The sequence below is a fragment of the Lepidochelys olivacea genome (genome assembly GCF_965140295.1).
Source record: "Lepidochelys olivacea isolate rLepOli2 genome assembly, chromosome: 7".
NCBI lineage: Eukaryota > Metazoa > Chordata > Testudines > Cheloniidae > Lepidochelys > Lepidochelys olivacea.
The window spans coordinates 126356300-126379331 of record NC_140417.1 but is presented as its reverse complement, the minus strand read 5'-3'; the positions used below and the strand labels follow the sequence as shown (position 1 = coordinate 126379331).

Here is a 23032-nt window from a genome sequence, read left to right as displayed (position 1 = left end):
GGATCATGATCAACCCATTCTTAGATGACTGTTTCCTCAGGGCCTGCTCCTTCGAAGAAGTCCTGTGGGCCACCCACGGAACTATAGACGTGTTCATGAACCTGGGCCTACAAATCAATGTCCAAAAATAGTCCCTACCTCTGGTACAACGCTTGGAGTTTATAGGGGCTGACCTCGACTCATTGCAAGTGAGGGCACTCCTTCCACAGCACAGATTTCATAGCCTGTCCGCGCTTGCAGAGTCAGTGCAAACCAGCCCTCACATGCTGGCCAGACATTGTCTCCAGCTTCTGGGGCACGTGGCAGATGGCACGTTTGTAATGTCTCATGCCAGACTTCACATGAGGTGCTTGCAGACACAGTTCAGCTTGGTTTACAGGCCAAACAAACCTCTCTCAATGCTTGCCAGAGTCAAACACTCCCTGGACTGGTGGAAAGACCCAGCAAACGTTTGCACGGGGGCCCTGTTCAGTTAACCCCGCCCCAAAATTACTTCTCATTACAGACATATCCTTTATGGGTCAGAGTGCTCACCTCAACAACCTCACAACTCAGGGCAAATAGTTGCTCACAGAGGTGACTCTCCACATCAACCTCCTCGAACTCAGGGTGGTCAGGAATGGTTGCACCCACTTTTTCCCACTGATCAGAGGTACACACACGAAGGTCACGACGGACAGTGTTGCATGCATGTACTACATAAATCATCAGGGAGGCACCAGATTGTCCTCCCTATGTGCAGAAGCGCCAAAACTCTGGAACTGGTACATTTCCCACCATGTTCTAATGTCAGCAACCTGCCGCCCAGGAGCGCAGAATACAACAGCGGACAGTGTCAATCTCAAGGTCTCACGTGACCACGAGTGAGAACAGAACCCAGCAGTACTCTGCATCATATTCTGTCAACAGGGGACACCAACAATTCCTTGTTTGCTACGTAGCTGAACAGGAAGTGCCCATGTTACTTCTCCAGGGCCAGCCTCAGACAGCACTCCGTAGGGGACACTCCCCTTTTTCCATGGGACAAGGGCCTTTACGCCTTTCCCCCATTCCCTCTGCTGTTAAAAAGAAAAAAGAGCAAACGTCATACTGATTGCTCCCACCTGGCCAAGACAGATGTGGTACCCGTACCTGTCATAGCTGGCTGTGTGTCCATTGATCCCTCTTCATCCCTCTCCATATCGCCTCTCACAGAATGAAGGGTGTACTCTCCATCCCAACCTGCGGATACTCCAGCTCAACTGGCTCCTTCTTGGTTCCTGTGCATAGAGAGCTCCTGCCTCAAGAAGGTACAGGAAGTGTTACAACACAGTAGGAAATTGGCAACCCATCATAATTACCTACAGAAGTGGACCAGGTTTCAGGTTTGATGCAATTCCAGGTACATTACCTAGCATCCGCTACTCTCCCCGTGATGTTAGACTACATTCTGACTCTCAATAAGTCAGGACTATCTCTCAATTCGCCCAAAGTACACCTGGTGGCCATTGCGACTTTCCATCAGCAAATAGAGGGATACTCAGTTTTCTCACACCCAACTACAAAGTGGTTCCTCAAGGGCATAGCAAACCTCTTTCCCCAACACAGACATCCAATCCCAACATGGGACCTGAACTTAGTTTTTAAGAGCCTGACTAGATCACCCTTTGAACCTATGGCCACTTGTTCACTCACATATCTGTCACTGAAGACGGCATTTCTGGTCGCCATCACATTGGCAAGAAGAATAGGGGGAGATGGCCGCACTTTTGGCGCACCCCCCCTTTTACAGTCTTCTTTCATGAGATGGTTACTCTCAGGCCACACCCAAAGTTTTTTCTCATCTTTCACATGAACCAACCGAGTCACCTCCCGTCCCGACCTTTTATCCTAAGCCTCACCGTGATAATAGAGAAGTCATACTTCACATGCTAGATGTTAGGAGAGCCCTGGCCTTCTACCTGGAGAGGACAAAGGCTTTTTAGAAAATCTCCTAAACTCTTCCTTTCCTTTGCCGATAGGTCTAAAGGTGTGGCAGTATTGGCCCACAGACTCTCCAAATGTGTCTTGAACCGTATCAAACACTGCTATCAGGTTCGCAGTGTTGTACCTCCATCTGGAATCCACATACACTCTGTGAGATCAATTTCCTCCTCTGTCGCCTTCCGCAAGAATGTCCCTATCTCGGGAATCTGCAGAGCAGCCACCTGGGCGTCTGTGCATACCTTTGTAGAACAGTATGCAATAATTGGGGAGTCTGCTTCCAACGCTAGCTTTGACTCCATGGTATTATCGTCCATAACAGACTCGACTCCGAAGCCTCAGCCTCCCATCTGGGATACTGCTCAGGAGTAACCTAGGGTGGAGCACCCATAGGGACGCTACTTCAAGAAGAGGAGGAAGTTACTCATCTTGTGCAGTAACAATGGTTCTTTGAGATGTGTGTTCCTTTTGGTGCTCCACAATCCACCCTCCTCCCCTCTACTTCGGAGTTCTTCATCGGGACTCTGCGGTAAAGAAGGAACTGAGGGTGGTTCGCCCATGCAGCGCTCACTAGCCTTGAGGCAGAGTATGAGGGAGGGGGAGCACATGTGCGGGCCGAACGGACATTGCTATCAAAGATCTCTGATCAGCAACACGGGGCTGCACATACATGGACAGTGGAGCACCCATAGGGACTCACATCTCGAAGAACCATCATTACTGCACAAGGTGAGTAACTTCCTCATCTTTGGTGGTCTGGATGGGCACAGTATGCCACCAGGCAACCTTAACATTGAATTAACAAGGTTTTTTGTCAGTGAATTTCCTAGTTTTTTTTTAACCGAAAGACACTTGATGGCAGGACTTAGTAGTTATTTAGGAAGCTGTAATTGTGTACATGTGTAGCTGTTCTCCTATGATAATAGTAAGGATGATAATCGCTAGCCTTTACATAGTGCTTTTTGTCAGTGAAGCCCAAGGAGGGAAACATCATTAATCTCATTGTACAGATGAGAAAAGTGAGGCACAGAGAGGTGAAGTTAGTTGGCCAAAGTCACCCAGCAGGCCAGTGGCAGAACCAGGAATTGAGCCCAGGTTTTTTGAGTCCCAGACGGTTGTTCTCGTCACGTGGTTGTGTCATTCCTAAGAGCTCCCTCCACCAGTACACTTTTTGTGATCATGGAATGGGGGTAATGTCATGCTTTGAAATGATTGGCGTATGTGGTTAACAGGATGCATGAGTGATTGGGGGACTATTCCTGGTGAGAGGCAGAGAGGTGATTGGGGGGTCCAGTTTTGTGTGAGAGATGGGTTTGAACAGGGGGAGATTTAGGGTGAGACCAAAGGTGTGTGGGACTGAAGAGGAGGGAGGATTGAGCATGAGACACAGCGGTGATGACTAGACGATGATTTAGGCAGAAGCACGGTGTGACTGGGGGATTTAGTGATACAAGAGGGTGATTGGGAAAGAGGGTGACATGGGGGTTGACTAGCGAGGAAGGATGCTTCAGGGTGAGACACTGACGGGGATACATTAGACTGATACTGGGCTGAGGAGCAGGAACGAGTTGGGGTGGTGGGGAGGAATTGAGGTAAGATGGAGATGCAGAATGTGGTATTGTAAGGGTCGAGTTAGGGCAAAGTGCCGTGGCCCGTGACTAGAATGAGACCGTGAGAAGCGATTCGGGAGGTGGGTTAGGCTGAGGTGCAGGGTGGTCATTTGGATGGTGGTTTTGTCTGAGAGTTGGGAGGTAACTGGGATGGAAGCTTCAGCCTGAGGCACAGTGGAGTTGACGGGAGTGATTTAGGGTGAAACACTGAGGTGGCTGGGAGAGAGGGTTTAGGGTGAGGTGCGCCAGCAGGAGATGTGGGAATAGTGTAGGGAAGAGGTTCTCAAACTTCTGCAACCTGAGGCCCCCTATTTTGATATACAAAATTCGGCAGACTCCCACCCCTGCTTCACCCCAGCCCCTCCTCTTCTCCCCCTCTTTTTGCCCCCTCCCTTGAACACACCCCCCATCCCTGCTTCCCCCCCTCCCTCCCTCCCAGGGCCTCCTGCACACCGCTGAACAGCTGTTCCCCGGTGTGCAGGAAGCCCTGGGATGGAGGGGGAGGAGTTGATCAGCGAGGCCCACAGACTCCAGTTTGAGAAACGCTGGTGTAGGAATATGCTGGGACAGAGGAGAGAGAGGGCAGAGATGGCATTGTGCTGCATACAAAGCTGTCACCAGTGCAGGAATGGACACTGCTGACAAAAGGGTACAGGGATTCGGACCCCAGGCACAGCATGTGGTCCTACCCTGTGTGGCTTATTCCTACCCACAGACCTGCCACTTTGGAAACACTTGTATAGCTTGCCAGGTCGCACTGGATGGAATTGACAAAGAGGGAAGATTCAGGGTGATCCATGGGGCTGACTCAGGAGCCCAGGGGGAGATGGCTTAGGAGGTGATTGGGGTAAGGGGTGACTAGGAGCTTTCTGATGAAGGTGAGTGAAGGGTAATGTAAATTGAATCTCAGTCCACGTTTAGTGCCAGTGAGATGACTCTGGCTGTCGAATCAGGACAGCTAGGACGCCCCATCACTTGGGACACGTGCAGCTAGCTAGATAAATCCCTGGCTGAGAGAGGCTGAACCAGGAAAGAGAGGGATGCCCTATCACCTGCCTATTGTTTTACTGTCTTCCAGAAAGAGAGGACGGAGCGGCTGGTGATCTCCCCTCTCAACCAGCTGCTGAGCATGTTCATGGGGCCGCACAAGCTGGTGCAGAAACGCTTTGACAAGCTCCTGGACTTCCACAACTGCACGGAGCGGGCGGAGAAGCTGAAGGACAAACGGACACTTGAGGAGCTGCAGTCAGCTCGCAACAATTATGAGGCGTTGAATGCCCAGCTGCTAGATGAGCTGCCCAAGTTCCAGCGCTTTGCCAAGGAGCTGTTTGCCAACTGCTCGCGGGGCTATGCCAGGGCTCACTGCGACTTTGTGCACCTGGCACTGGGGGAGCTGAGGCCATTGCTGTCGGTGAGTTGCCAGAACCCAGCCAGGCCCAGCTCAGCAACAGGGGCAGGGGATGGAGCAGGGAGGATGTGATTGCAGATGCTCCTGGCTCACTGCAGACATGTTGCCTCTGTGGAGTTCCCCGGTGTTCTACTTCCTGAGGCTCGTCTCGCTTGTGTGCGAAGCTGTGCCTGTCGTGTCAGACTCTGGCTTCCCCTCGAGGCTACGCCTGTAGGCTCCCCGTGCTCCAGGGGATTGGATACTGTTGGTGGCAGGGGCTGCTGTGAAAGGTGCTGGATCAGCAGGCCTGGGGGCTCACTGGCTGTCCCCACCCTCTGTCAGGGACCGCAGGGGAAGTGGCAGGATAGGCTCACCCCCTGCCCTGCCAGAGGGGAGTTCCAGGGCTGGCTCCGTCCTGGCCCTGAACACTGGTGCAGGTTCTAGATCAGCATCTGGCTCGTCTTCCGTCCCCTTTGGCTTCTGGGTCTCTGGGTTAGCAGCGCTCTGCTAATGGCAGCTTCCTACCCTCTGCTCCTGTTCCAGTTGCTGCGAGTGGCTGGCAGGGAGGGGAACCTCATTGCCATCTTCCAAGAGGAGCACAGCCGAGTTCTCCAGCAGCTCCAGGCCTTTACCTTCTTCCCGGAGTCCCACACGGTTGCCAAGAGACCCTTTGACAGGAGGAGCGTGGAGCACCAGTCTGCCAGGAGGCAGCCACTCCTGGGCCCAGTGAGTCTCTTCTGCCTTATTTCGGGGGCTTGGTCTGGGGAGCCCCAGGGGCTTTCTCATGGGTGTCTTGTTCCCCTCCAGCCCAGCTACGTGCTGCAGTCGGATGAACTCCGAGCTGCCCTCCTGGCCAGGTACCCCCCGGAGAAACTCTTCCAGGCAGACCGCAATTTCAACGCAGCCCAGGACCTGGATGTCTCGCTGCTGGAGGGTGATCTCGTGGGTGTTCTCAAGAAGAAGGACCCCATGGGCAGCCAGAACCGCTGGCTCATTGACAATGGAGGTAGGTGGGGTTCTGTGCCTCCAGCAACACAGGGTCTTCCCTGACTCTGCCATCGGCCGGGATCCATGAACAACTAACTGTAACCCCCCGGGGACAGGCGGGCATTCGGGCCTGTCTCCTGTGGTCTCCTCTCTGGTTTATCATCCTCTCCCCTTTGACCCACTCCCCTCTCCATGGGAGCCTTTTCGTTTCTGACTATGATCCGCTCCCTTCTCCGCAGTGACCAAAGGCTTTGTATACAGCTCCTTCCTGAAGCCCTATAACCCACGTCGCAGCCACTCGGACGTCTCGGTGGGCAGCCACTCCTCCAGTGAGTCTGAACACAGTAGCTCCTCACCCCACAGCAGCAAAACCCTGACCTTCAACTCCAGTGGCATGACCATGACCTTCACCCAGAAACCTCTGCAGGACTGTGCCTCTCCAGGGGATCCATACCACTCCCTGAGGTCCCCCTCCGAGACAGATGCTGCCTCCCCACCCCAGGCTGGCTCCTCTGGTAGAACGGTTCCCATGGAATCCAACCCGCAGCCCAACATGACACCAGCTCTCCAACACGACAGTCGCCCTGAGCCGAACAGCAGCTGCAGCGCCCGCAGTGGGCACCCTGCCAAAGCATACCTCAGGCCGGCGCCTTCGCTGGAGGACAGAGACTCGGGGCTGGAGAGCAGCGAGTCTGAAGGCAGCCAGGTAAGCCCCCCTGCTGTCTTTGCTCTATGGTGGAGGGGCTGCAAGTCACACCCTTCCCTGGGCAGAGGCTGAACCCTCCCTTCACTAGGGAAGGGGTGCTGGCACATGTGAGGCAGAGGCTGATCTGTCCTCTTTACCCCGGGGGTCCTCAACCCCAACTCCGCCCCAGGCCCCGCCCCCACTCCACCCCTTCCTCCAAGCCCCCACCCCGTCCCACCTCTGCCCTCCCACAAGCATGCCCCAGCCCCCCTTCTCCCTTTCCTCCCAGCGCCTCGTGACCGCCACTGAACAGCTGTTCCGAGGTGGGCAGGAGGCAGTGGGAGGGAGGGAAGGAGTTGATCAGCGGGGTCACTGGTGAGGGGAGGCACTGGGTGGAGAGGGGTGGGAGGGGAGCTCACCTGCTGGTCGGTGCTAAACCACCTACTAATGTTTTTTCCATGGTTGCTCCAGCCCTGGAGCACCCACAGAGTCAGCGCCTATGGACCTCAACCCCGTCTCTTGTGAGGAATGTGCAGACCCCCAAGGCTAGGTGGGAAAATGGGTTGTACAGGGTCTCTCGGGCGTGGGACAGCAAGAAGATACCTGCCTTTCAGGACCAGCCCTTCTCCATATTTTCAAGTAGAAAATCAGCCTGGCTAGTGACCCGGGCAGGAGAACGGGGCTCTGGGAGTGATTGCCCTAGAATTCTTTGAGGGGGTCGATAAGCATGTGGACAAGGGGTAACCAGGGGATCTAGTGTACTTAGATTTCCAGAAAGCCTTTGACAAGGTCCCTCACCAAAGGCTCTTAAGCAAAATTAGCAGACATGTGATAAGAGGAAAGGTCCTCTCGGGGATCAGTAACTGTCTAAAGGACAGGAAACAAAGGGTAGGAATAAATGGTCAGTTTGCAGAATGGAGAGAGGTAAATAGTGCTGGGCCCAGTCCTATTCAACATATTCATAAATGATCTGGAAAAAGGAGTAAACAGTGAGGTGGCAAAATTTGCAGATGATACAAAATTACTCAAGATAATTAAGTCCCGGGCAGACTCTGAAGAGCTACAAAAGGATCTCTCAGAACTGGGTGACTGGGCAACAAAATGGCAGATGAAATTCAATGTTGTTAAATGGAAAGTAATGCACATTGGAAAACGTAATCCCAACGGTGTGTACTTATAAAATGATGGGGTCTAAATTAGCTATTACCACTCAGGAAAGAGATCTTGGAGTCATTGTGGATAGTTCTCTGAAAACATCCACTCAGTGTGCAGCAGTTGTCAAAAAAACTATCAGAATGTTGGGAATCATCAAGAAAGGGATAGATAATGAGACAGAAAATATCATGTTGCCTCTATATAGATCCATGGTAGGCCCACACCTTGAATACTGCATGCAGATCTGGTCACCCTGTCTCAAAAAAGATATATTGGAATTGGAAAAGATACAGAAAAGGGCAAAAAAAATTATTAGGGGTGTGGAACAGCTTCCATATGAGAAGAGATTAATAAAACTGGGACTTTTCAGTGTGGAAAAGAGATGATGAAGGAGGAGATATGATTGAGGTCTATAAAATCATGACTGGTGTGTAGAAGTTAAATTAGAAAGCATTATTTACTCCTCATACCATAAGAACTAGAGTTTACCAAATGAAATAGTAGGTAGCAGGTTTAAAACAAACAAAAGGAAGTATTTCTTCACACAAGGTCAGTCAACCTCTGGAACTCTTTGCCAGAGGATGTTGTGAAGGCCAAGACTATAACAGGGTTCAAAAAAGAACTAGATAAATTCATGGAGGATAGGTCCATCAATGGCTATTAGCAGGGATGGTGTCCCTAGCCTCTGCTTGCCAGAAGCTGGGAATGGGCAACAGGGGATGGATCACTTGATGATTACCCGTTCTGTTCATTCCCTCTGGGGCACCTGGCATTGGCCACTGTCGGAAGACAAGATAATGGGCTAGGTGGACCTATGGGCTGACCCAGGATGACTTATGCCCTTATGACCCTGGGAGATAGTGCTTTCCCCTTGCTGTGCCTCAGTTTCCCTCTCAGAGTGTGTCTGAGTAATCCTCACAGTACACAAAGAGCTACATGATAGTGTTGATCCTGGCTTGTTGTTCCTCAGGCCTGGCCCAGCTCTGACCCGCTTTCTCCCCCTGTCCCTCTAGGTCTATTATGCTGTCTACACCTTTAAAGGCCGAAGTCCAAATGAGTTGAGTGTTTCAGCCAATCAGAGACTCAGGATCCTACAGTTTGGAGATATCACGGGCAATCGAGAGTGGTGGTTAGCTGAGGTGCATGGGAGGCAGGGCTACGTGCCGTCCAGTTACATCCGGAAGACAGAGTATACGTGAGGCTGCACCATCCCCACAGCGAGACCCAAGTTCTGGTGCCTTAATCCCAGCTGGACCATGTCAGAGACTTGGGGGGGAGGGCTCTGCGACCCCTGCTGTGCTGAGTCAGCGTGTGAAACACCAACCCTCCAGCCCCGGAAAGCCATGCAGTATCGCCCGTGGTGCTGGATGGTCCGGGACCGGCAGGGGCTCTGCCCCGCCCAGGCTGCAGGCAGTTGGCGTGGTGACCGGGCTTGGCCGGGGCGGTGAGGTTACAGTCCAGCCTGTGCAGCAGGAATTCCTGTTGCCTCCTGTCCTGTCTCTTCCTCCTAGCAGGGCAAGTAGCCTCCCCTTAGATCTAGCTGCTAGAAAGAAGCTGGCTGGGCCTGACTGGGCAGAGCAAAGCCAACTCCCTGAGGAAGTGGCCCCCTCGCTCGGGCCACAGTGCTGCTTCCTGCCTGTGTGCGGCATTTCCTTTCCCTTCAGGGTTTCTGGTTTAATGCAGATTCCCTCTTTAGCCAAGTACCGTTAAAAGCAACTGGGGCTGTTGAGAACAGGAGCCCCACAGCTCCTCAGCAATGAGCATTGGGAGCAAGGGCCAGGCTCCCTCACCGGGCAGGGGGTAGAATGTAGCTGGGAAGTTGGGGCTGGAGTACGGTACCTGCTCAGGGTGGGATTCTGCCCCTTCCCCCACTCCATACAGAGGACCCATTGTCACTGGTTATAAGCCATTTGATTCCACAGCTGGGAAGACCCATCTCCCCAGAACTGCGAGCCTCCCTTGGGGGAGCTGCTGGTCTCCTAGGGTATTTCCTGCTGCCCGTGGCCCTGTAACTCGCAGCGCAGACAGGCTCACACGCTCAGCTGAACCATGGGCGATGGGCAGGGCTAGCTTCCCAAGTCCAAGCCCCCCAAGTCTGCTGGGCCCTACCTTGGGCGGCTAGCCTGTGCTGCAGCAGCCCCTCTACTGGTGTGAATTCCCAGCACGGGCTGAACAAGCGCACGTGGGATCTGCCCGTGCTGGGAACTCACACCTCCCCTGCAGTGGAGCCATCCCGGGGTGGGGCGCTCCCAAGCCCTCGTTTCAGGACTAGCAGCACCCCGCTGCTGTGGGAGATACGTGATACTCCTTCCCATAGCGCCCAGCAGGCAGCAGCTGCCCACAGCAACCCCTGACTCCAGTCGTTCAGATGAGCCAAAGGTAAGACAGCAGCCTCACCACCCTGTCACTCAAGCCATTTCCCCTCCTCACTCCAGCCCGCCACCAGAACTTGGGGGTCCGTCCGTTTGCTCTGACACGCGTCCCAGAGTGCTGTGAGGGGCTGGTGAGACTCAGGCAGATCCTTTGGCAAGAGTGTAGGTTAAAGGCATCAACACTCTGGCCGGGCGCCCCCAGAATGGGGCAGTACTATTGGAAGGGTTGTATTTGGGGGCTGCTGCTCCTGGCCCAAGAGACACTTTCCTCCTCCCCCTCACTCCCCTGCACTCTGACAACAGTGTCTGTGTCCCCTAAGTAAAGTGTCTCCCTTGGTGGTGCTCAGGTTTGTTTGTGTCAAGCACCATGTTTCTGGTCAGGGACATGCACATGGCAACGCTGTAAGCAGCTGCGCATGGGCCCCCGCAGCCCAGGCCGCAGCGACAAACTGGAGCAGCAGCCGCCCTGCTGCTTGCTGAGAGACTAACACAAAGTTTGGGACCCGTGCCCAGAAGCTGCTGGAGTACAACAGTTTATAGGGCAAGAATCCAGCAAATGGCGTGTAGCCAGATGGCCCAGCTCCTGTGCAGAGGCGATAGGGCGTGCAAGGACAACCAGAATAGCTGTTCCAGGCCTTAGACCCCAGCGTCACACTGGAGCCATGTTTCTATTTCAGCTTGCAACTCACAATGGAGCTCTGCAGAGCAGCAAACCGGTGCTTAGGCAAATCCTATGCCTCCTCTGTCCTCCGCCCCTACTGCTGGACTAGGCCCAGGCTTTAGCAACATTCCTCAGCAACTCCCCCCGCCCCCCCAAGTAATATCACAAACAAGTGTTTGAATATCCTTTATAGAGACAGAATTGCAACCACACACTTAATAGGGCTCTTCAGGGCTCCTGCCTGGACGAATGAGCACCAGCAGGGACCAGGGGAGTGTCAAGTTGTTGCGTGGGCTTGGAGCAAAGCCCAGAGACTAACACTGACTCCAAGTCTTGCAGTGGGGGGCGGCGGGGACAGCCCAGGGCTGCAGTCACCTTTCATGGGGATGGAGCTAAGTTTTGCCTGTGCATCCAGACATTAGTATCAGGAAATTCTGTTCTATGTAGATTCTATACTGCCCTCATCAGTGAGGTGTCTGCATTAAAGCCGTGGGTCTAATGTGTCACGTGGGGTTCACTTGTGCTTTCAGCCTCTTCCCCAGGGTATTCGTCTTTTTACAGTGTCCTGACATGCTGTTTCTGCTGGGGAGGGCTGCTCGGAGCAGTGGACCTGACACTTGGAGCAGAAAGTGAGGAGCTCTGCGATGGGCCATGGTTCGAGCCCTGGACTGGCCCCTGAGGCAGCTGTCTCCTGCCCAACTTTGCCCTTGCGGTAGAGAGCTCCACTCTGCTAGAGGAGCATTGCTGTCAACCATGGTCTTCAGGCTGGAGCTTTAGTTACTCTTTCAGCTATGCTGGGCCTATGCTAGTGAGTGCCTTGAGAATAAGGACCAATAAGTAAAATGATTGTAAAAATACCCCCTTGTTCAGCCAAGCTATTCCCACGCTGCATGTCGGGTCACAGTCACCCCCGGGGCTCTGTTAGAGCTGCTGCCCAAGTGCACGTGGGGTCTGGTCTGCACACGTCTACGTTGAAGCTACCCCCCATAGCAGGGTTTGGATCTGTCCCCCGGGTATGGCAGCAGCAGGTTCAGAGCTGCTGCCTGCAGTGAGGTACGTCCTAGCCCAGCCCCAAAGCCCCCTCTTCAAGGGACTCAGAGCCCCGTGGCTTCATTCTCTCCTTTAAAGTCCCAGGTGAAAGAGGAGTGAAGTCCTGGGCAGGTCCCGCTGCTCGGAGCTGCCAGGCGCCCAGAGGCAACAGGAAACAGATTCTGGCAATCCGCCGTTTGTCCGTCCCAGTTTGCGGTGGGCCCTGCCCTAGGTCCTGATGCTGGAGATGGGTGACTCTGGAGATGGGGCTCACCCTGTCAGCTCCAGCTGTCCTACAGCACCGTGGCTTGAGCGCTCACGATCCCGGCGTCCCTCGCCATGGCAGAGAAAAGGCCTTGCTGCTGGAGCAGCCGCTCAGGGCTGTCATACTCCACGATGCGCCCCGCCTGCAGCACCATCACCCTGCAAGCACAAAGGACACTGGGCCCCTCAGGACCAGCTCTGCTCTCATGCAGCTCCTCGCAGCGCATGCCCTTCCCGGTCCGAGGTTGTCTGCAGCCTCTTCCCCACCCGAGGCAGGACAGTAAATTGCTCCCCGGGCCGGGGCCTGCCTGCGTCAGTCCAAGACGACATAAATGATGCCTCTGCTACTGGAAAGACGGGAGGGGGCTGACGCAGTGAGCTGCAGCCCACAAAAGCTTGTGCGCAAATAAATCGGTTAGTCTCTAACGTGCCATGAGTCCTCTCCTGTTCCTTTAGGGGACAAAGGCATCTCTTTTACTGGACCAACAGCTGTGAGTGAATGCGACAAGGTTTGGAGCTGCACAGGGATCTTCAGGTCCTCTACGGCCTGTCCAAGATGGGGGGCTAGGCCGCATCTGCATACCCACTTGGTGCAGGCCACAAAGGAGTGCCCAGTGCCCCATCCACACCCTCGGGCAGTGGGGGGTCGGAGTCTGCCACCCCTCCCCCATTTGTTTGTGTGTGTATAGCCCCCTGCACCTACCATCTGGCGCCTGGCCCCTTGCACTCCACCCTCAACTTGTTTGCTTGCCCTGATGGTGGGTACAGTGCCCCTTCTCTTCTGCCCCCCTGCTAGCCAGGATGATGCAAACTTGCCTGCAACTTCCCCCACCCCAAGTGCACAATGATGCGTATAGGAGCTGCTCCTGGGGAGGGTCGGGGGTCCAGGATGGTGTGTACAGCACCTCCCCCGAGCCTAGCCACAATGGTGTGTATAGCGCCCATGTGTGCACCCCTCACTGCTGTCTGCGATGGTGTGTACAGTCCCGTTCCCCCCCCCCCCCCCCGGGGCTGGCCACGATGGTGTGTATAGCACCTCTGTGCGCACCCCCCACTGCTGTCTGCGATGGTGTGTACAGCCCCCCCCCGGCCACGATGGTGTGTATAGCACCCCCCATTGCTGTCTGCAATGGTGTGTACAGCACCTCTCCCCCCCGGCTGGCCATAGAACCTGTGTGCACCTACCCGCGCAGAATGGAGTGTACAGGAACTGCTCCTGGGGGAGGGGGGTGGTCCAGGACGGTGGCTACAGTGCCCTAACCCCCTTCGGGCGAGCCAGGATGGAGCCCCCCGCATTGCTCTGTGGAATGGTGTGCACAGCAACTGCTCCTGGCTGGCCACGCTGGTGGGTACAGCGCCCCCACGCCCCTCCCCCACGCCCCTGGCCATTGCGGTGAGTATTGCAGGGGCGCGAGTGTGTACACACAGACACACACCCACCTGTTGCTGTCCATGATGGTGTGCAGGCGGTGGGCGATGGTGAGGACAGTGCAGTTGGCAAATTCGCTCTGGATTGTTGTCTGGATTAAATGATCTGTTTCCAGATCCACAGCTGCTGTTGCCTCATCGAGGACGAGGATCTTGGATTTGCGGAGCAGGGCTCGGGCCAGACACAGCAGTTGCCGCTGCCCAATGCTGGGGTGGGGAGAAAACACCCGCTCTGACGCTGGGCAGACTGAGAACAGGCCCAGCACCAGCTCCGCCACGGAGGGCGAGTGAGCGACCTGGAGTAGCCTAGTGGCAGCATCACATCCTTCCTCTCCTGCCTCGTCAGCCAATCACTGAGCAAGGTTAGGCCACAGGGCACGTGGGAGCCGGGCTCAGACACAAGGCTGTCTAGCCCAGCACCGGATGCTGCCGAGGAAGGTGTAAGAATGCTGCTGGCAGCAGATGTTGGAGCCTCTGCCCCCATTGGGGCTCAGATGGACCTCGCTTAGTCAGAGAGCAGCCTGTACCTTGAAGAATTAGACTTAATCATGTAGCAACATTTTTCTTAGCATTAACCAGTCTAACGCTGGATAGTCTTACTAGCCATACACATGTCCAGTTCCTTTCGGAAGTGTGTTAATTTCTTGGCTTCAACAACTTCCTGTGGCAAGGCGTTCCACAACCTAATTACACATGTGGGGATGGGGAAGCCAGGAGGGTCCTTGTCTGTCTCCTTGGTCTTGTTTTAGAAGACAGGGAAAACAGACATTCCCCATTTAGCCTCTCACTTTGTCAGTATTTTATATAGATTTAGCCCAATATGGCCATTCTTATGTGTCTCCACCCCCTTAGCTGTCTTCTATCGAAGGGACACAATTCCAAGCCTGTCACTCGCTTGTCATGTGAGCGTTTTTCCAGGCCCTTGCTCATTCTCTTTGCTTGCCTCTGAACCCCCCTCCCGCCCCGCCACACACACACGTCAGCACTATGCTGAGTGAGATGATGAGGTGACCGATACTGGACACGCTATTCAAATGCGGCCACATCACTGACTTAGGAAGTATTATGCACCAGTCTATTCCTTACGCGACCTCACACAGAAGCGTAGAACTGCAGGGCAGGAAGGCCAGAGCATCTAGTCCAGGCCCCTGCAGTGGGGCAGGCCTACGTCTTAGCTAGAGCAATGGGTCTCAACCTTTTTATAGTTGTGGACACCTAAAAAATTTCGGATGGCAGTATGGGCCCCTTTGGAAATCTATTGTCTGCATACATAGGCGAATTCTGGTCAGCCAGGCTTCAGAATAAGTCTTTCGCGGACCCCTTGACATAGGCCAGAGACCCCTGGGATCTGCGGACCACAGGTTGAGAACCCCTAATCTAGACCATTCCTGGGAGCTGTTTAATCTGTTCTTTAAAAACCCCTCCAATGATGGCAACTCCACACCCTCCCTAGGTCGTTTGTCCCAGTGTTTAACTACTGTTACGGTCAGGAAGTTTTTTTCCCGATGTCCAACCTAACTCTCCCTTGCTGCAACTGAAGCCCACTGCTGCTTGTCTTGTCCTCAGTGGCAAAGGAGAACAAGTTAGCATCCTTCGCTTTATAACAACTTTTTACATACTTGAAGACTGTTATCATGTCCCCTCTCAGTCTTCTCTTCTCCAGCTTAAACAAACCCAATTTTTCCAATCTTTCCTCATAGGCCATGTTTTCTAGCCCTTTAATAATTTTTGTTGCTCTCCTTTGGACTTTCTTCTCTGAAGTGTGGTGCCAGACCTGGACACACTAAATCCAGTTGAGGCCTTATTAGTGTGGAACAGAGTAGAAGAATTACTTTTCATGTCTTGCTCACAACACTCCTACTAACACATCTCAGAATTATGTTCACTTTTTTTGCACAGTATTACACTGTTGATCCACTATGTTTGTGATCCACTATGATCCCCAGATCCTTTTCTGCAGCACTCCTACCTAGGCAGTCATTTCCCATTTTGTATTTATGCATTTAATTGTTCCTTCTGATGTGTAGTGCTTTGCATTTGTCCTTATTGAATTTCATCCTATTTACTTAAGATCAATTCTCCAGTTTGTCCAGCTCACTTTGAATTCTAATCCTGTCCTCAAAAGTGCTTGCAACCCCTCCCAGCGTGGTATTGTTCACAGACTTTATAAGTGTACTCTCTGTGCTAGTATCCAAATCATTGATGAAGATACTGAACAGAACTGAACCCAGGACAGATCCCTCAGGACCCCATTCGTTATGCCCTTCTAGCTTGACTCTGAACTGTTTTGTACCCTTTTTGGACCACAGCTGCACTTTGAGAAGCGGTCACCATTGAGCTGGCTACAGTGAGGTACGAGTGTCACTAATACAGTTAATTTACAACCCCATATGGTGTGTGAGTTGTTCAGTTTTTCCTCTCCCTCCAGTGTGCATTACTTGCACTTATCACCAGTGAATTTCATCTTTCATCATGTTGCCCATTCCCCTAGCTCGATCAGGTCCCTCTGAAGTTCCTCCCAGTCATCTCTGGATTTGACTCCCCCATATAGCTGTGTGTTATCTACAAAATCACTGCCTCACTGCTCAGCCTCTTTCCGGACCATTAATAAATGTATTGTACAACCCTGGACCACGTACTTCCTGCTGCCCACCTTTAGCCAGAATGAAAATTGGCTATTTAAGCCTACTTTTTGCTTTCTGTTTCCTAGCCAGTTTTTGATCCATGATGACACTTTGCCTCTCACCTCATGATGACTAGGTTGCACCCACATGCGCCTTGCCCGCCCCCTTCCCCCTGGCCTTGCTGCCCCCCATGCACTCCCTCATTCCCTATAGCCTCACAGAGGGTCATGCATTCCTACAGGGATTAGTCCTGCTGGATGGCTGGACTCTTGGACAGCCTAGGGCATGCTCAGGCTGTGCTCTACTCTCCCTGGGAGGGAGGAAGGATGTGTCTCTGGAGCTGGGCAGGCGGTGAGGCCCCCCAAGATTAGCCCACCTACCTCAAGTTCTCCCCTGCTTCGCTCACTTGGTGGGACAGTCTCTCAGGTAGGTCCAGCACGTATGTCTTCAGGTGGGCCAGCTCCAGGGCTTTCCAGATCTCCTCATCCGAGTACTGGTCAAACGGGTCCAGATTCATCCGTAAAGTCCCGGAGAACAACACCGGGTCCTGCAAGGCCAGCTCAGGGGTCTTTGACTGCGCTAGGTCTGGGGTCCTGCCAGCCCCAGAGCCATGAGGTGCTTGTAAGCCCATTACAGTTAGACACAAGGGGGGACACCCGCTGCAGCTAAGTCTGCTCTGTTTGGCTCGAGCCAGCTCTGAGCTGTTTGTCCAGCCACTCAAACTGGCTGCCCACGGTGCCCACAGCTGGGCAACGCACTGGCTGGAGGGGCAGGGTTAGTCTCCTACCAGGGATGCTTCACCAAGAGCTCGGCCATGCTGCAGCTCCAACAGCCACAGGCTGAGGGCAGGTCACCAGCCTTGCGGATCAGAGGAGCCAGCAAGTCGGTCTCAGAGGCTGGGTGAAGGTGACTGGCTGAGTCTAGGCTCCCAACGAGAGACCAGCAGGCTGATCCTGGGCCTGGGCTGAACATTTCCCACAGTGCCCAGGGAGCAGAATGGGAGGCGTCTGAGCTTTCGCTTCCAGAGCTCAGGAGGTGCCCAGGATGGGATGGGCCCCGTCATGCTGTGTCTCCTGGTGCAGCCGCTGTCAGCTCCCCTCCTTCCACGCCGAGGGGCTGGGGGCTCCGGCTTGGGCCCCTCCTGCTCATAGTGCCCCATTAGGCTTTGGCTGCCCCACGGTGGCAGGTGGGGATAAGTTAACGAACAGAGACACCTGGGGCATGGAGCTTCTATGGAGAGGCACAGCGCCCACCCCACACATTTGCCCTATTGCGAAATCCCTGGCCAGCTGCTGCCAGAGACCGGGCACGCAGCTCTGCCCGTGCAGCGCTCACCTGGGGGATGATGGTGAGACTCTGGCGTAGGTCATGGAGGCCAAGGGTCGATATGTCCACCCCATCAATCACGATCTTCCCTCCTGCAGCCTCCAGGACCCGGAATAGGCAGTTGGTGAGAGAGGATTTTCCAGCCCCCGTCCTGCCCACAACCCCGACCTGTGGAGACAGCACCCTGGGCAGTTAGCCTGCTGGAGCTGGGAAGGCTGCCCCCCCTGCCTCGCTTTAGTCACAGTGGGCAGGTTTTGCTCTGTCGCTCCCACTCACTGGCCCCCTGGTTAGTTCTGTGGCTCTTCTCTGGCTGGCTCCCGTTCTCGGTGTCTGTATGGTAGGGGGTGCCCAGCCCTTGTGCTGCCCACACTCACGTGCCCTGCGGTAGCCCTGGCTCTCCCATGGCTTCATTCCCCTGGATTCGCTTTCATAGATTCATAGATATTTAGGTCAGAAGGGACCATTATGATCATCTAGTCTGACCTCCTGCACAACGCAGGCCACAGAATTTCACCCACTACTCCTACAAAAAAACCCTCACACCTATATCTGTGCTATTGAAGTCCTCAAATCGTAGTTTAAAGACTTCAAGGTGCAGAGAATCCTCCAGCAAGTGACCCGTGCCCCATGCTACAGAGGAAGGCGAAAAACCTCCAGGGCCTCTTCCAATCTGCCCTGGAGGAAAATTCCTTCCTGACCCCAAATATGGCAATCAGCTAAACCCTGAGCATATGGGCAAGATTCATCAGCCAGCTACTATGGAAAATTTTTTCCTGGGTAACTCGGATAGATACTTTCCTGGCATCTATCCCTGGGTACTGCTGCCCCCTCCCATGCCCACCTCGCTGCCCCTGCCTGTGCCTCACGGGCTGAGTTCTGGTAGCTCACGTCACTGCTGCCCGGCTTCCCAGCTCTCACAAGCGCAGTGAGTGCAAAGCCAGGACAGCTCCCTTCCGGTTGGAGGCTGCATGGCAAAGAAGCTTCTTGGTGTGTAGGGTCGGCTCTGCTGACCCGGTGACTCCAGTATCCGGTGAGGTCAGATCCCTGAGTTTGGCCAGGCAGATGGGATGAGACTGACAAAGAGACCACTGACATCCTCCGCTCCGGACTTGGGAGCAGGCCTTGCTATTTCAACTAGAAGATGACGGGAGAAGGTTGGGAGAGACTCATGAAATTTCCATGTCAGGCTTCCATGCTCAGGTGCGGAAAAACCAGCCAAGCAAAGCTATAGTAAGGGCCAGGCAAACACCACAAGATGAGTGGATGGGGAGTAAGGAGAGACAAAGTACAAATACGAGTGTTACAGTTCATGAGTCCGGCCTATCGAGGTCGCTTCCAGTCCTACAGGGCTGTGATTCTTTGTGCTGTTCAGGAGGGATAGGCATAAAAGTAAAGGTGGTGGGGTAGCTGTGATGTTATCTGATTAAAATATGACCGTATAGATCAGTGTTGCAACCACTGTTATATCTTTGCAGGAAACTTGTACAAAGGGTGTCGAGTGAGGTGTCTATGGAAAGGTTATGATTATGCTATTTGTATTTATGTATCATTTTTGTATTTGAAGTTATAAGTATTGGCTCTATACCTGGATTGCAAATGTTTGCTCCTGAGGTAACGCCCACAAGGCAGCACATCGTGGAGGGACTGTTCAAATTGAGTGACCCATCAAAGTACATTAACTCACAATGGACCATGGGAGACGCCCATCTACACTGAATGGAATGTCCTGCTGTGACTAGACAAAATGCATGGACATGGGACTTGCGCATGTGACTCCAAATGCCATCGTGTTGCTGTAATTTTCCACAGTAAGAACAATGGCATGCTCTCCACATGGCAAAAGCTATAAAAGGCCCTGGAAACACCTCCATTTTGTCTTCAGTCCTGCTCCTCATCTCCGAAAGAACTTTGCTACAAATTGAAGCTCTGAACAAAGGACTGAATGACCCATCCAAGCTGTGGATGTACTCCAGAGACTTGACTTAAGCCAGCAGTTTATTCATCACTGCTACAAGCCTGAACCAAGAACTCTGCAAATACTGTATGTATTTGTTTCTTGTAACCAATTTTAACTCTCATCTTTATTTGTGTCTTTTTATGAATAAACCTTGAGGGGGCTAGGGATAGTTCAATGGTTTGAGGATTTGCCTGCTAAACCCAGGGTTGTTAGTTCAATCCTTGAGGGGGCCATTTAGGGATCTGGGGCAAAAATTGGGGATTGGACTAGATGACCTCCTGAGGTCCCTTCCAACCCTGATATTCTATGATTTTACCTACTAAAGGATTGGCATCAGTGTGATTTTTGGGTAAGATCTAAGTTATATATTGACCTGGGTCTGTGGCTGGTCCTTTGGGATCAGAAGAACCTATTATTTGATGAGACTGGTTGTAAAGAACCACTCATCTCTGAATCCAGTGTTTTTGGTGGAGATATAAGAACTGGAATGCCTGAGGAAAGTGCCTTTATGTTTTCTTGTTAGCCAACGTGGTGAAACAGAAGTTTACTTTTGTTGCAGATTTGGTATATCTTATCGGGGATTAGCCACCAGTCTCGGGGTGTATCTGCCCTATTTCTCAGCAGTTTGTCTTGAATTTGACATCCTCAGTTGTGACCCACTGAGGCATGATTACAGTAGCATTGTACATCAATGATTCAGTAAACTGTAAAGAAATAAGAGGTAATATGGACAAAACAGAATCTGTTTGGGTCAAAATCATCTTGAGGAGGGATTGTAAAAGAGGTTCTGTTAGGATAGTGTTAGGGGTCTGTTGTAGACCCACAGGGTCAGACACAGATATGGACAGAGAGCGCTTGAATATTATTATTAGATCAATCAATACTATTGGGAATTGTGTCATAATGGGAAACTTCAACTGCATGGACATAGCTTAGTGAATAAAAGCTACTCATACCAGTAGGGCTCAGTTATTCGTGGATGTGATAGACAACAGTTTTCTTCATCAGCTTGTCACTGCACCAACAAGAGGTGATGTAATTTTAGATGGTTGGGTAAGTAGTGAGGATCTCACAGAAGAGCTGGTTGGAGGAGCTAACCTTGGATCAAGGGATGACGAGTTGATTCAGTTTAGATTAAATGGAAGGATCATCAAAACCAGGGCATCAGCTATGGTTTTGATTTCAAAAGAGCACAGTTTGAGAAATTAATGGAATTAGTTAAAGAAGTCAACTGGACCGAAGAGCTCAAGGACTTAAAAAAAAACCAAAAACTTGTAGGGAAAGGCTCCAGATCCAGCTGGATGAATAACCACCTCAAAAAAGTGGCAAAGCATCGTGCAGCCTCATGCATCCAACGAAGTGGGTATTCACCCACGAAAGCTTATGCTCCAATACATCTGTTAGTCTATAAGATGCCACAAGACTCTTTCGCTTTTACAAATGCAGACTAACACGGCTACCCCTCTGATACTTGACACCTCAAAAAAGTTATTAGGAGTAAGCAGAGAGCCTAGGGGAATGGTAAAGGGATTAATCAAGAAAACTATATTGTGGAGATTAGAAAATGTAGGAATAAAATGAGAATTTCTAAAAGTCAAAATGGTTTAATGTTTGTCAAAGAAATTAAAATAACTAATGAAGTGCTTTAGTTATAAAAATAAGGAAGGATGAGGCTTGGTCACTTTTCAGTGTGGATGGGAGGAGATTAAAGATAACCTAGGTGTTGCCCAAAAACAAAATGAATACTTTGCCTCAGTTACCAATCAGGATGATAATATGGAACATGTGTATGAAGGCAGTATGGCTGAGTGAAGTTAACCACATCTGAGGAGGAAGAAAAATTCCAACAGCTTAATGTACTCAAATTGGGGAGAAACCTGATAATTTCCATCCCAGAAGGCTGAAAGAACTGGCATATGAAATTGCTAGTCTGGTAACAAGGATTTTTAATAAATCTGTCTATTTGGGGAGGTAGTACCATATGACTAGCGAATAACCAATGTTGTACCTATATTTAAGAAACAGAAAAGAAGTGATCCAGGCAATTACAGACCTATTAGTCTGACCTCAGTAATATGCAAGACTTTGGAACAAGTTGTGAAGTAAATAATAATTAAATTCATGGAGGTAAACAAAAAAGGGGATGTAATGCAATATGAGTTTACCAAAAGTATATTATGCCAGAGTAACCTGATTTCCTTCTTTGATAAATAACTGCTTTTTAGATAAAGGAAATCCAGCAGATCCAATATACTTGGACTTCAGTAAAGCATTCAACATGATACCTGTGGCACTCTGTACCTCAAAGCAGCACCCTGGAACCCCCATATCCACCCTTGTCGTATAATTATGATATATTTCATAGAAAGCATGCCATGTAGAATATCATATGAATGGTCATGATCTGCTGAAACACATTGTTCTGTTAAAATATGTATATCATCGATATGGATGAAGTTATGAGATTTTGCTGTATGGTTGCTAATGAAATATGTTGTAAGTCTGAGAGTCTCTACTATAAGGGTGATGAGCCCCACCCAGGAGGGTGTTAAATGACCATTAATCAGCAGGGGAGTTGTAATCAAGGAATTTACATCTCTATGACTCAGTTGCACAAGACTACACCGGGGAATTGCTTAGCTCTGTGACTCAGCAAAGCCCACCAGGACATGCCTGGGCTAGTGTCTTCCAAGCACATGGACGAAGGATATACAATATGGGACAGTGGCATCATGTTTTCACCTTTCTCCTCCCTCTACCTACACTAGAAGCAACAAAAACACTGAGAAGACACACTTCAACTGAGGAGACTGGTCCCAGGCTTGAAAGGGGAAGTCTGTGTATTAAGAATTGTAACATCCAGTAGGGTGAGAAAACTGCTTGATCCAAATACTGCCTAGTCGAATAAGGTTTAAGATTTAGATTGTGCGCTTACTTTTATTTTCTTTGGTAACTAGCTCTGACCTTTTACGCCTACCACTTATAATCACTTAAAATCTATCTTTCTGTTGTTAATAAATCTGTTTTATATTTTACCTAAAACAGTGCGTTTTGGTTGAAGTGCTTGGGAAATCTCAGTTCAGTTTACAAAGGCTTGTGTATGTCTCTCCACACTGAGGGAGGGGCAGACTGGGTAATAAACTTACACAGGTCAGGATTCTGACCAGGCAGAACAGTACAGCTCTGGAGTGCCAGGCTGGGGAGCTGAGGGGAATTAGAATCATAGAATATCAGGGTTGGAAGGGACCTCAGGAGATCATCTAGTCCAACCCCCTGCTCAAAGCAGGACCAATTCCCAACTAAATCCTCCCAGCCAGGGCTTTGTCAAGCCTGACTGGTGCCTTTCTCTGTGTGATTCGTGAGTGGCTCTGGGAGCATGCATGCAATCTAGCTGAATGTGGGGCTCCACACGCTGTTGTGCTGAGTGATAACAGCACCTGGAGGGGTTTGCTGTTTGTCCCTAGCAAAACATTGGCAAGACAGCCCAAGCTGGAGAGTACAGTGGTACTCCAGTTCCAGGTTTTACCCCGGGGATCCTGTCACAGAACAACATGGAAAATTACTAAGTAGAGAAGATGGGGATTA

At 51.6% G+C, this 23032-nt stretch overlaps 2 protein-coding genes across 7 annotated transcripts in view; one reads left to right on the top strand and one right to left on the bottom strand.

Annotated features, from left to right (window-relative positions):
- DNMBP (dynamin binding protein) overlaps nt 1-11325 on the top strand; it is an 80936-nt gene extending 69611 nt beyond the window's left edge. For all 4 annotated transcript variants that reach the window (XM_084634411.1, XM_084634409.1, XM_084634408.1 and 1 more), the window contains 5 exons: nt 4651-4983; nt 5503-5685; nt 5767-5965; nt 6186-6652; nt 8800-11325. In XM_084634411.1, coding sequence (XP_084490537.1) covers nt 4651-4983; nt 5503-5685; nt 5767-5965; nt 6186-6652; nt 8800-8985 — 1368 coding nt within the window. In that variant the 3' untranslated portion in view covers nt 8986-11325. The remainder of the gene's footprint in view (nt 1-4650; nt 4984-5502; nt 5686-5766; nt 5966-6185; nt 6653-8799) is intronic.
- ABCC2 (ATP binding cassette subfamily C member 2) overlaps nt 10993-23032 on the bottom strand; it is a 64797-nt gene continuing 52757 nt past the window's right edge. For all 3 annotated transcript variants that reach the window (XM_084634405.1, XM_084634406.1, XM_084634407.1), the window contains 4 exons: nt 17500-17658; nt 16545-16711; nt 13553-13747; nt 10993-12271 (listed from right to left, as the gene is read on the bottom strand). In XM_084634405.1, coding sequence (XP_084490531.1) covers nt 12142-12271; nt 13553-13747; nt 16545-16711; nt 17500-17658 — 651 coding nt within the window. In that variant the 3' untranslated portion in view covers nt 10993-12141. The remainder of the gene's footprint in view (nt 12272-13552; nt 13748-16544; nt 16712-17499; nt 17659-23032) is intronic.